Consider the following 13487-nt stretch of genomic DNA (forward strand, 5'->3'; position numbering starts at 1 on the left):
TCTACCCGTCCTATCCATAGTCAACACCACATCACACGCACACCAACGCACGCACACTACTCCAAATTACCACAACAACATCTATGGCATTTTAACAGTTGTGAATGCAACATAAAACGTGCCTAGAGTTTAACTACATAGATATATGCATATAAGTGATACATAGGCATGTTTGAACATATAATAATATCGAAATTACAATTAAAATCAATATTTTACTCACAAACTTGACAGCGGTCACTGAGGCGGCTGGGCGGAGGAAGAAGGCTGTCCTGGCTCACCTGACAATTTTATTACAATCATTTAGTAAATTTGACTCAATACAAACTAAGAAAAGACTAAATATGTTCTAAGTCGTGCCGAAAATTCGGAGACCTACCCAACCTGCAAATGGGTTTAAAACACACTTCTATATCCACCAACCATACACCCACAACTCAATCATATCACACAGCCCTTCCTGGGCTCATCCAAACAGTCATCAATCACAATATGTAAAATTACAGTTTAGTCCTTATAATTGATCCTTTTTGCAAAAACCACCCAAATAAACTCTAAAAATTCTAAAACTTTGCCTCGCGGGCCTTAGCAATATTACTAGGCTAATGCAAAAAGAATCATAATTTTCTGAGCTACCACAAATATTTTATGGATTTTTAATCCCATTTAAGCACTAGAAAATTACGAAAAAGCAAGGTTCGGGTTTACCTATGCCAATTTCGACTCCGGGGACGCGCTCGGGACGTCTGACAATAGTGGGGCAGCCAAGATCTCGATCTAATTCCAAGACTTTTTCAGTAGCCGGTCTGTCTGGCCGGAAATTCACAGACCTGGACAACTGTCGAATTTCCACGAATTGAAGATACCTACACGAAGCCCACAACACGAGGGTTAGTACATAAATTTTACGGAATTTTCTAAGCTCATTTAATGCTCGGAAAAATACTACGAAATTTTGTGGGATCCATCGAAAAACGGTGTTGAAAAATTTCGAAATTTATATTGCCTCGAAGCTCTCGACAAGTGGAGCGCTCTGGTACTCTCGGTTTCCTCGTGGGGTTCACGGTTTGCGAGAAATCGAGCCCAAAAGTCAAAATGGGCTAAAACTTTCCGGACAAAAATTGGACAAACCGCTCGATGGATTTTGGTGTTCTTAGTGTCTATGGAATGCTCTCGAGGTGTAGATGTTGTTTGACACAAGACTTGACCCAACCGGTGGCCGGATCGGCCGGATTTCTACCGGGAAGACGAAGCGGCGCGCGGCTTCGTGCGTGATTTCCTGGCATTCTAGTCGGCAGCCGGCGATGGGGGGAGGCTGGGGTGGCGCGCCAGCGAGGTGGGGAGGGCTGGGTGGCGGCTGGCCGGCAAGGGGAGGAGGGAGGAGAGAGAAAATAGAAGAGAGAGAAGGAGAGGTCGAGACGCGCGCGGGGAGAAAAAAAGGAAGAAGAAGCTGGTCCGATTCGGTCTGGCTCGATTCAGCAGGTCCGATTCAAGATACAAAATTTTGAATTTTTACTCTGCCTTGGGACCGAAAACGAGGCCCAAAAATTCTGAAAAAATTTTAGAAAACTCAGAAAAATTTGTAGACTCCAAATACATTTTTAGTTTTGCCATGTGGTCTTTAAATTAATTTTTAAAAATCATCAAAGTTTTATATTTTATGGAAATCAAACCCGATTTCGAAAATCTGAAAAATTTCAAATAATTTCCTAAAATTTAAATAAAATTAAAATATTAATATTTACCCAAAAATAATAAATTTAAAAATTAGGGGTGTTACATTCTTTCCCCTTATAGAAAATTCGTCCTCGAATTTTTTATACAATGCAGAATAAAGTACAGGATTACACATTGAACAGATAAGGATACTTGCTACGCATGTCCTGCTCTGACTCCCAGGTGCACTCTTCCACTGACTGGCTCCTCTACAAAACCTTTACCATAGGGATATGTTTTGATCTTAGTTGCCTCACTTGGTAGTCCACTATGGCTATAGGTTGCTCCTCAAACGTCAAGTTTTCTTTTAGCTCTATCACATCCGGCTGTAGTACATGAGAAGGATCAGGAATGTATTTCCTGAGCATGGAGATGTGAAACACAGGATGAACATGAGAAAGGTTGGATGGTAGCTCCAACCGGTAAGCAACTGCTCCAACTCTATCAGTAACCTCAAAAGGTCTAATATACCGAGGTGCCAACTTGCCCTTCTTTCCAAATCTCATGACTCCCTTCATTGGAGAAACCTTCAGGAATACATAGTCGCCTACTGCAAACTCCACATCCCTCCATCTGGGGTCTGCATAACTCTTCTGCCTACTGAAAGCTGTTTTCAATCGTTCCCTGATTAAAGGAACTATCTCTGAAGTGTACTGCACTAGGTCTACATCATGCACCTTCGCTTCTCCCATTTCCGTCCAACACAGAGGAGACCTACACTTTCTTCCATATAGTGCCTCATAGGGTGCCATCTCTATGCTGGAATGGTAACTGTTGTTGTAGGCAAACTCCACCAAAGCCAGCTAATCATCCCATTGACCTCCAAAATCCAAAACACTCATGCGAAGCATGTCTTCCAGTGTTTGGATTGTCCTTTCGGACTGTCCGTCTATCTGAGGGTGGAAAGCAGTACTAAAGTTCAACTGCATGGCAAGTGCCTCCTGCAACTTCCTCCAAAATCGAGAAGTGAACTGGGGCCTTCTGTCAGATATTATGGAAGCAGGAACTCCATGCAATCTGACTATTTCTCAAATGTAAAGCCGAGCGTATTGTGTCACAGAATATGTAGTCTTCACAGGCAAGAAGTGAGCTGATTTAGTCAGGCGATCTACAATTACCCATATCGAATCATATCCTCGTGTGGTATGAGGCAACCCAGTCACAAAATCCATAGTAATCATTTCTCACTTCCATTCTGGGATAGGGAGCTCTTGCAGCTTTCCTGACGGTCTCTAGTGTTCAAACTTCACCTTCTGACAAGTCAAGAACTTGGACATGAAGTCTGCTATGTCTCTCTTCATGCCATTCCACCAATAGCTATCTTTCACATCATGGTACATCTTGGTGGAGCCTGGGTGGACATTGTACAGTGTATAGTGTGCCTCTTGCATGATTTCATTTCTGAGATTGTCCACATTGGGCACACATATCCTAGAACTTTGCACTAGGGCACCATCATTGGTAAATCCAAACTCACCACCTTCACCCTGCTGTACTCTTTCTATGATCTTTATCAATTGTTGGTCTCTGTGCTGGAAAACTCTAACTCTGTCTCGCAGGTCTAGTATCACTGAAAAATGAGCCAATAATACCCCCTCATATGAAAGATCTAGGATTAAACCTTGATTCGTCAACTCATGTACTTCCTGAATCAACGGTCTCTTTTCCACTGATATGTGCACCAAGCTACCAGAAGATTTTCTGCTCAAAGCATCTGCTACTACATTGGCCTTCCCAGGGTGGTACTGGATGGTGCAATCATAGTCCTTTAGAAGCTCCATCCATCTTCTCTGTCTCAAGTTTAAATCCCTCTGTTGGAAGATGTATTTCAAACTCTTATGGTCGGTGTATATCTCACACACTTCACCATACAGGTAGTGTCTCCAGATTTTTAGTGCAAAGACTATAGCCACCATTTCCAAATCATGGGTGGGGTTATTCTGTTCATGCCTCTTCAGCTGCCTTGAAGCATAAGTTACTACTTTTCCATTCTGCATTAAAACACACCCTAAGCCAACTCTGGAAGCGTCACAGTACACGGTGTATCCTTCACCACTCATAGGTAGTGTCAACACAGGGGCGGTGGTTAGACACTCCTTAAGCTTCTTGAAACTCTCCTCACAGTCATCTGTCCAAATGAATGGAACATTCTTCCGAGTCAACTTAGTTAGGGGAGCTGCTATCCTGAAAAAATCTTGCACAAAATGCCTATAGTAGCCAGCTAGGCCCAGAAAACTTCGCACCTCAGTGACTATTGTAGGCCTAAGCCAATTGGTTATAGCTTCAATTTTCTTGGGATCTACTTGAATGCCTTCACTAGAAACCACGTGCTCTAAGAACGAGATGCTTTCTAGCCAAAATTCACATTTTGAAAATTTGGCATATAGCTGGTGCTCCCTCAAAGTCTGCAACACCACCCTCAAATGCCACACGTGTTCTTCCTCGGTCCGAGAGTATACCAAAATGTCATCTATGAATACGATGACAAAACGGTCTAAGAATGGCCTGAACACCCTGTTCATCAAGTCCATGAAGGCTGCTGGTGCATTAGTGAGTCCAAAAGACATCACCAAGAACTCATAATGACCATATCTTGTCCTGAATGCTGTTTTGGACACATCCTTATTCCTGATTCTCAACTGATGGTAGCCTGATCACAGGTCTATCTTGGAAAAGAATCTAGCCACTTAGAGCTGATCAAACAGATCATCGATCCGAGGAAGTGGATACTTGTTCTTCACGATCACCTTGTTCAGCTGTCTATAGTCAATACACAACCTCAATGACCTATCTTTCTTTCTCACAAATAGAACAGGAGCGCCTCAGGGTGAAGTGCTCGGACGTATAAAACCCTTGTCCAAAAGCTCCTGTAGTTGCTCCTTTAGCTCTTTCAATTCTGCTGGCGCTATCCTGTAAGGCGGCATTGATATGGGGTTTGTACCCAGAATAACATCAATGCAGAACTCTATTTCCCTTTCTGGTGGCAATCCTGGAAGCTCCTCAGGGAAAACATCCATGAATTCTCTGACAACAGGAACATTTTCCATGTTGACACCTTCTACAGATGTATTTCTCACCAATGCCAAATACCCTTGACATCCACGCCTCAACATTTTTCTAGCACTAATTGCTGACACCAAATTATATGGAGCCATGCTCCTGTCACTATCAAAGCTAAACTCTTCCACACCAGGTATGTGGAAATACACCTTTTTGTTCCTGCAGTCTAAAGTGGCATAATGAGTTGCCAACCAATCCATTCCCAAGATTACATTGAAATCTACATCGGTAGAGGAACCAAATCACTGGGAGGATCTTTCCATCCACTACTCATCGACTTCTACCTCTCGACCGCCTCCAAATCCACGCCCCTTGTCCTCGGCCTGTAGCCGAATCGATCGCTACCATGCTGGAAGCACCAGGATACAACTAACGAGGAACATTTGCAATAAAACCTTGTGACCCCATCTGTGGCTCACTGAACACGGGGCATTTCTTAGCAAAGTGACCTGGTTGGCCACACCTGAAGCATACTCCTGAACCTATCATACAAGGTCCTGAATGTCCTCTTCCACACTGTGCACAAGGTGCAAAGGAGGAGGAGGATCAGAACAGGCCTGTACAGACGAAACTATGACCTTTCCTGAATCACCACACTGGCCTGAACCCTCAAGGTTTGTGTCTAAAACCACTCTTCTTGTTCCTACTTCTTCCTCTGTAATTACTCTGACCACCACTATCCGGAGCACCCATGTGGGGAACACCTGAAGAACCCTCTACTCTATTTTTCTTTGCCCTTCCGCTGTCATCCACAGCATAGCTAATCTCAATCTGTCTGGCTCGATCAACCACCACATCAAAAGACTGATCATACATCATGGTTAGGTTTGCATACCTCCTGTCAAGCCCCTTTAGGAACCTCTTCACCTTCATAGTTTCTGTAGCTACTGCTGTAGGGGCATACCTACTCAGTTTCAGAAATTCTATATCATATACATCTACAAACCTGCCATTCTGCCTTAAGGCCTCAAAGGCCCACTGCTTTTGATCTCTGAAACATTCTGGTACAAACCGGTTGATGAACAGTTCCACAAATTGAGTCCACGACAAACTTTCCATTCGAGGTAATATGTAATCATTCATCCATTGTCTAGGTATAGGCCCCATGACATGCTGCATACACTCTATAAGTCTTCTATCAGTCAACTGCAACTCTGTTCCTGCCTGTCTGCAGGAATCCAAAAATCGATATGCATCGTCTGACACATCATAAGTACCAGGCAATAACTTCTTGAAATTGATTATCTGTTTGTAAGGTTCCCCTCTTGGTGCGGTGGACTGCTACTGCTGTGGAGGGTGAACCATATACTGTGCCATCATATCGATGGTTCTCTGCAAACCAGCTAGAGTAGCTGCCATTGGGTCCATGGGACCCTGTGCCATAAAAGACTGATCCTGAACTGGTGGCAGCTGCTCTTCTACTTGAGTAGCTCTAAGCCTCCTACCCCGCCTCCTCGGGGCAGGCGCCTCATCCTGTGCTGACACCTCGTCAGGCACATTTGGTTCTGGTGCAGTGGCAGCTCTCCTGCTTTTACGCATTTTCCTGAAATTCAGCAGCATTAGCCCACAATATTCAAAAGAGCATGTTACACAGCTCTATAGACTCATATTTATACATAATTATATGAAGTAGAAACTAGAAGCAAAGATGACAATGCAAGACGAATGTGGACCCTATTTTTCGCATGTGACTCCTATTAGACTCTTCCCAACACTTTAGACAATTTTTCCCTATGAATCTGGAGCCTAAGCTCTGATACCACATTTGTCACGACCCAACCTATGGGCCGGACTGGCACTAGGACCTGGGCCAGCCTAAAGCCCCCGAGGCTCGTAGTAAGCCTAACTATTCCTTAATCCAACTCTAAGGCCCATTTGGGCCCAATTTCAAGAATTAACCGGACAGAGTCCGGCCAAAAAATGGACCTTTCGACGGGTAGTTTTTGACTTACCCGACCTGTAAACACAATATATAATCAATTGGGGAGCTCAGCTCACCCTCTACATACTCATAACAACATAAAAATAAATGGGAGCTCAGCTCCCTCATCTAGCCCAACACACATGCATAAAATAATAAGTTTACAGGTCCAAAATGACAATTTATATTACAGACCCAATTCAAATAAAAATTTCTAATATATGTGGAAATTCTAAGAGTTAACAGGTTTATACAAACATTAACAAACGACCTGCGAGGGAGAAAAGCAGGTTAACCTCAAAAATATCCTCCTGTGGCCTGGAAAAATATTGAACAGGAGTGAGCGTTCGACTCAAAGAGTAAAATATCAATTTTAACCATAATCTCTATAACTATTTAAAGCTAATGCGCCCTGTAGAGTGAAATACAACATCAGCAATATTTTTACATCATAACAGCAAAAAGGTAATTTGGAGCACTCACACACCCAGTAATGTCAAATCATAAATATGGGAGCTGATCCCCTGTACAGCTCTCTTAAATCCAACCTGTGCCAGCGAAGAACTCAAGCAGGACTTTCGCTTAATAAACCAAATCGAGGTCCCAGCGAAGAACTCAAGCCGTGTCTACCCCGAAAGACCGGGTCCCAGTGAAGATCTCAAGCCGTGTCTACCCGTCCTATCCATAGTCAACACCACATCACACGCACACCAACGCATGCACACTGCTCCAAATTGCCACAACAACATCCATGGCACTTTAACAGTTGTGAATGCAACATAAAACGTGCCTAGAGTTTAACTACATAAATATATGCATATAAGTGATGCATGGGCATGCTTGAACATATAATAATATCGAAATTACAATTAAAATCAATATTTTACTCACAGACTTGACAGCGGTCACTGAGGCGGCTGGGCAGAGGAAGAAGGCTGTCCCGGCTCACTTGACAATTTTATTACAATCATTTAGTAAATTTGACTCAATACAAACTAAGAAAAGACCAAATACGTCCTAAGTCGTGCTGAAAATCCAGCGGAGTCTCCCCTATACCTAGGACTTACCCAACCTGTAAATGGGTTTAAAACACACTTCTATATCCACCAACCATACACCCACAACTCAATCATATCACACAGCCCCTCTTGGGCCCATCCAAACAGTCATCAATCACAATATGTAAAATTACAGTTTAGTCCTTATAATTGACCCTTTTTGCAAAAACCACCCAAATAAACTCTAAAAATTATAAAACTTTGCCTCGCTGGCCTTAGCAATATTACTAGGCTAATGCAAAAAGAATCATAATTTTCTGAGCTACCACGAATATTTTATGAATTTTTAATCCCATTTAAGCACTAGAAAATTATGAAAAATAAGGTTTGGGTTTACCTATGCCAATTCCGACTCCGGGGACGCGCTCGAGACATCTGACAAGGGTGGGGTACCCAAGATCTCGATCTGATTCCAAGACTTTTTCGGTAGCCGGTCTGTCTGGCTAGAAATTCACAGACCCGGACAACTGTCGAATTTCCGCGAATTGAAGATACCTACACGAAGCCCACAACACGGGGGTTAGTACATAAATTTTAGGGAATTTTCTAAGCTCATTTAATGCTCGGAAAAATAGTACGAAGTTTCATGGGACCCACTGAAAAACGGTGTCGAAAAATTTCAAAATTTATATTGCCGCGAAGCTCTCGACGAGTGGAGCGCTCTGGTACTCTCGGTTTCCTCGTGGGGTTCACGGTTTGCGAGAAATTTAGCCCAAAAGTCAAAATGGGCTAAAACTTCCCAGACAAAAATTGGACAAACCGCTGGATGGATTTTAGTGTTCTTAGTGTCTAAGGAAAGCTCTCGAGTTGTAGATGTTGTTTGACACAAGACCCGGCCCAATCGGTGGCCGGATCGGTCGGATTTCTGCAGGGAAGATGAAGCAGCGCGTTGCGCGGCTTCCCGTGCGGTTTCCCGGCGTTCCAGCCTGCGGCCGGCGATGGGGGGAGGCTGGGGTGGCACGCCAGCAAGGTGGGGAGGGCTAAGTGGCGGTTGGCCGGCGAGGGGAGGAGGGAGGAGAGAGAAAATAGAAGAGAGAGAAGAAGAGGTCGGGACACGCGCGGGGAGAAAGAAAAAGGAAGAAGAAGCCTGTCCGATTCGACCGGTCCGATCCGATCCTGTTCGATTCGGCCAGTCCGATTCAAGATATAAAATTTTAAATTTTTACTCTGCCTTGGGACTGAAAACGAGACCCAAAAATTTTGAAAAAATTTCAGAAAACTCAGAAAATTTTGTAGACTCCAAATATATTTTTAGTTTTGCCACGTGGTCTTTAAATTAATTTTTAAAAATCATCAAAGTTTTATATTTTTGGAAAATCAAACCCGATTTCGAAAATTCGAAAATTTCAAATAATTTCCTAAAATTTAAATAAAATTAAAATATTAATATTTATCAAAAAATAATAAATTTAAAAATTAGGGGTGTTACAGTTATGAAGGGTCTTGTTTTAATCCTTAAATTTCTCATTTCTATATATTTTTCAGTCTATTAAATTAAAAAAATTAAAATTTTTTTTTAATCTTTAAATTGTATTATTTACCCATCACTTATTTTTAGAATAACTAAATTATGCTAAACTTATTAAACCTTTTTTTTTTATCTCTGCCGTCACTTTATTATTTTTTATTAATTAATTTATATGTTCCCAACCTTTTATTGGAAGATTATCGTACATTCTCAATCTGTATAAAAATAATATTTTTTTTAAATGTGACTCTCCTTAATATAAAGAGTAAACCTATATAATTATAAAAAATAGTATAAAAAATATCTCTAAATAATTAAGAGATTATTAAGTATACTTAATATATATGCAATATGTAATATTTCTTATAATTATATGAAATTCATTTTTCATATCATTATAAGAAAGGTTCAATTTGTTGTGAGAGAATAACACTGCTCTTGCGTCTATCGCATTCCCACATCGATATATAACTTACCACTGGTGGAAACGCATGAGATTCTTGGTTTTCTATTCTTAATTTATAGATTACAATTAGTAATTGGATTTGCAGCTATGATTCTTAAGCCTTAATCTAGTTGGTCAGAATCATATTTTAAGAAGGTAATCACATTTAATGATACTGTATGATTAGTAATATAATAATTTTTAACTAGTGAATTTAATTTAATGATTTTAAAATTATAAGATTTTAAATTTAAATTTCAATTAAAATTAATTATATAAAAAAAAATTTTTCAGAGCAAAAGAAATATAATATATTAATTAATTTTTTAAATGCACTTAAGTCATATTTAATAGTTCACATGTTTTACTTGTTTTTTAAATGAACTTAAGTAATATTTTCATGTTTTACTTAATATTTTCATTTAAATGCACTTAATTAATTTTTTACATGTTCACATGAAAATATTTAGTATGAGTATGTTACTAAAAATGTGAAAATATACAAAACTAAAAAGACAAGAAAGATTTAATTATTTTTTAAATTAAACTATAACGTAATTTATTTATTTATTTATTTATTAGATTTTCTAAAATTGATAGCTCTTGGCTAGGAGCGTCACGCATAAAACATGCATGGGTGAGACGTCATCACAAAAACAATTCAGCTTCTTCTCAGTACTTGATCAAAATCCAAGTCGTCTTTATCTAGCTATTACTCAAAACTTTTTGGCTCTAACTCTTCCTTCTCTCTCTTTCTGCTTCGCTTCTCGAGGAGCTGCAATAAGACAGACTAGCAGCTATGCAATTCTTGCGGGGTTTATCAAGGATTTCGAGAAGCGGCCTCCGCTTGTTTCTTTCTCGTCAACTATACCCGTTCCCTGTCGCCAATAGTTCCCAGCTTCTTGGAGACTCTACTCAGAAGGTGATGATGCATTGCAGTTTACTTTTTCGCCCATTTATGTTTTAGACTGTTTGATTGTTGAGACAGAAAAGAAATCAGACGGAGGAATTTCACTGGGTTTTAGGTTGTTAAATACTAAACGGTTCTATTTGTTTCTATGCAATCGAATGCAGCTGTCCTTTTTTTTTATCCCTTCGAGGCGGAGTATATGTTAAGTTTTTTTTTTTTTTTTCTTTTTTCCATAAAGAAGACTAGAGGAGAACGAGTAGCTGTTAAAGAAGCAACGGTCTGACCTGGCGACTGTGAAAATGAAAGCCTTAAAATTAGGGACTGAAGTGATGGGTTGAACTTAAAATGATTGCCTGAAGCTGTGAATTATTAAGGAGGTGCTATGGGCATCGTTATTTGGGGGTCATTAAGCAAGTGTTTAATGGGTTGTTCTGGGCTGGATTTAGATGCAAATTTAAATGGGAAGTGTTCTAGCTGCTTGAATTGGTGCTCAATTAGTTATATTACATGTGCAAGTAAGATATGATGCGATCCAACTAGATACGTAGGAAATGATGTGGTAAAGACAATTGATTTTCTCATCGTTATTTACTTGACTTTGTGCATGTGTAATATAAGAATTATAGTTGTTGGATGCTACTTGGTGCAATAATGATTCTTGTCAGATTTCTTTATTGGGATTAAGTTAACATGATGAATATTAGGGATATCTGGACATGATGAATATTAGTGATATCTGGAGTATGAAATTGGAGCCTCTTATAGTGGGGGATTTGGGATTTATAGGAAGTGCAGTGGCATTTATCTGGTTAATCTTGGTTAGAATCGGAGCACGTTTAAAGTTCGTCTATAAAAAAATTGTCTTAATTTGTTTGCTCGTTCTTATACTGTTTGGATCCCATTCTTCTTATCTTTATGGTTGTCCTACATATGCATTAACAATTTGTATTTCCTTTTTGAATGTTTCTGTTGATTAGTAGGTCTTTAATCGCAGAGAAACTTATTCCTGGAGTTTAGTTGACTCGCATGGCTTCAAACAGCAAATTCATCATCAAAGCAGTTTCTTGATTGAGGTGAAGTGCATTCCTATGCTATTCTTCTTCTTTTTTTTACCCCCCTTGTGTTTGCAAAATTTCCTTTCATTTATGACATTCACATGCAGCTTGAGAGCATGACAGTCGATGGCTGTAAGATTCATAATCCATTTAAATTTGTTTATGCTTGTTCTATTCTGTTATCTGATACTATTCAAAACATCTCTATCATATATTTATTTTTCTGCCCACGATTTGTTTGCCCACTCAATTGGGATAAGAAATTCTGCTTTCCAGGAGCCACTTGACCCGTTCTCTCTTGTTGCTGATGAACTATCACTTCTTGCTAATAGGTTGCGGGCTATGCTAGTTTCCGAGGTATCTGATTGCTCTCTCTCTTGTCATTTCTATGATTTATTTTTGCTTGGTGGGAAAGTTGTACACCTCTCTCGTTGTTGATGAAGTGAAGATTTTATATGTACTTTCAAAATTGGATTTCAATGTCATTTAGGTTCCTAAGCTTGCCTCAGCTGCTGAATACTTCTTCAAAATGGGAGTAGAAGGAAAGAGGCTTCGTCCCACAGTACGTACAATAAAAATGATTGCCTATTATTATGGTTCCTTTTCAATTGTGCTTGTTACTCTCTCTGGAGAATTCATCCACGGATTTATAATGCCAATATTCGCCTAAGCACACAATTTATGTTCACTTGGTAGTCTTTAAATAATTTTACTGCAGAACTTAAAAAAGCTTTTTTAGGGTTATTCTTTGAGAAGAAGTTCCAGAAAACTTCTATGGTTCCCTCCTCATGGCTTAGCCACCTAAAGCTTACTCCATATTGATTCTGTCAATAACCATGTCACTTGAAAACTTGCCTCATGTTTTCAATGCCTGCCTATTATCAAATATTTGATGATGTTCCTTATCCTGATTTCTAGTCTCAAAACTTAGCAATTCCAAAGTACCACTGGCTGAAGATTTTAATAATAATTGTTTTGGAAGAAAGTTTTAAAAATTTGGTTGTTTGGAATTTTATTTATTTTCTTATTATGTTATGATTTGTTCAAATAATTGTTTCTCTTATTCCAATATTGTGCCACTAAGTTTTCTGGGAAGTGTTCAGGAAGGAAAATAACTTAGCCTGAGTAATTATTAATGTTTTTGAAAGCAAACATACCTAGCTCAGCTCTGATGCTTAAACATCGGTTGGTAGTACAGGCACTTGTTTCTGCACTTTGTTATTATTATTGTTATTAATATTATTTTGCTCCCACTTTTTAATAAGTTCACATCTTAGGAGAATTATGGAGTGCTTTGACTTAGCCTTAATTTCAAAAATTGTTATGCTGTCTAATGTTTATCTATTTATTTGTTTGTCATGATTCATTCTTTTCTGATATGGAGTGAGAGGCATTTTTTTTTTCAGGTTTTGTTGCTGATGGCTACAGCTTTAAATGTGCACATACCTGAACAAATTGTTGGAGACACTTTGGCTGCAGAACTGCGTACGAGACAGCAATGTATAGCTGAAATTGCAGAAATGATACATGTTTGTTTCTCATTTTCTTGTATTTTTCTTTGATCTTTTTTTATTTTTTTGCAGTGAATTTACTGTTCACACCCTTGCTTTTATTTCAAGCAATTCACACTGAGAATGATGCAATCATTTTCATGTCTTAGGTGGCGAGTCTCCTCCATGATGATGTGCTAGATGATGAAGAAACTAGACGCAGTATCAATTCATTAAATTTTGTCATGGGCAATAAGGTACAGGTGTATGGCTCTTTTTCTTTTCCCATTCTTTAAGTAATTTGTTTTTCTTATTTTTATTTTTACAATGTCTTCTAGTAGATTTCTAGGTATTTTCGATCATA

At 39.4% G+C, this 13487-nt stretch overlaps 1 protein-coding gene across 7 annotated transcripts in view; it reads left to right on the plus strand.

Moving 5' to 3' along the window:
• Nucleotides 1-13487, plus strand: part of LOC110661947 (solanesyl diphosphate synthase 3, chloroplastic/mitochondrial) — a 64549-nt gene that overhangs the window by 42399 nt on the left and 8663 nt on the right. For 4 of the 7 annotated variants that reach the window (XM_058136148.1, XM_058136149.1, XM_058136150.1 and 1 more), the window contains exons 7-11: nucleotides 11559-11651; nucleotides 11910-11990; nucleotides 12124-12195; nucleotides 13040-13162; nucleotides 13294-13380. In XM_058136148.1, coding sequence (XP_057992131.1) covers nucleotides 11559-11651; nucleotides 11910-11990; nucleotides 12124-12195; nucleotides 13040-13162; nucleotides 13294-13380 — 456 coding nt within the window. Of the gene's footprint in view, nucleotides 1-10279; nucleotides 10591-11070; nucleotides 11094-11558; nucleotides 11652-11909; nucleotides 11991-12123; nucleotides 12196-13039; nucleotides 13163-13293; nucleotides 13381-13487 lie in introns of those variants that run through there. The other 3 variants (XM_058136151.1, XM_058136154.1, XM_058136153.1) reach the window with 3 other exon arrangements.

This window comes from Hevea brasiliensis, chromosome 15 (genome assembly GCF_030052815.1).
Source record: "Hevea brasiliensis isolate MT/VB/25A 57/8 chromosome 15, ASM3005281v1, whole genome shotgun sequence".
Lineage (NCBI taxonomy): Eukaryota > Viridiplantae > Streptophyta > Magnoliopsida > Malpighiales > Euphorbiaceae > Hevea > Hevea brasiliensis.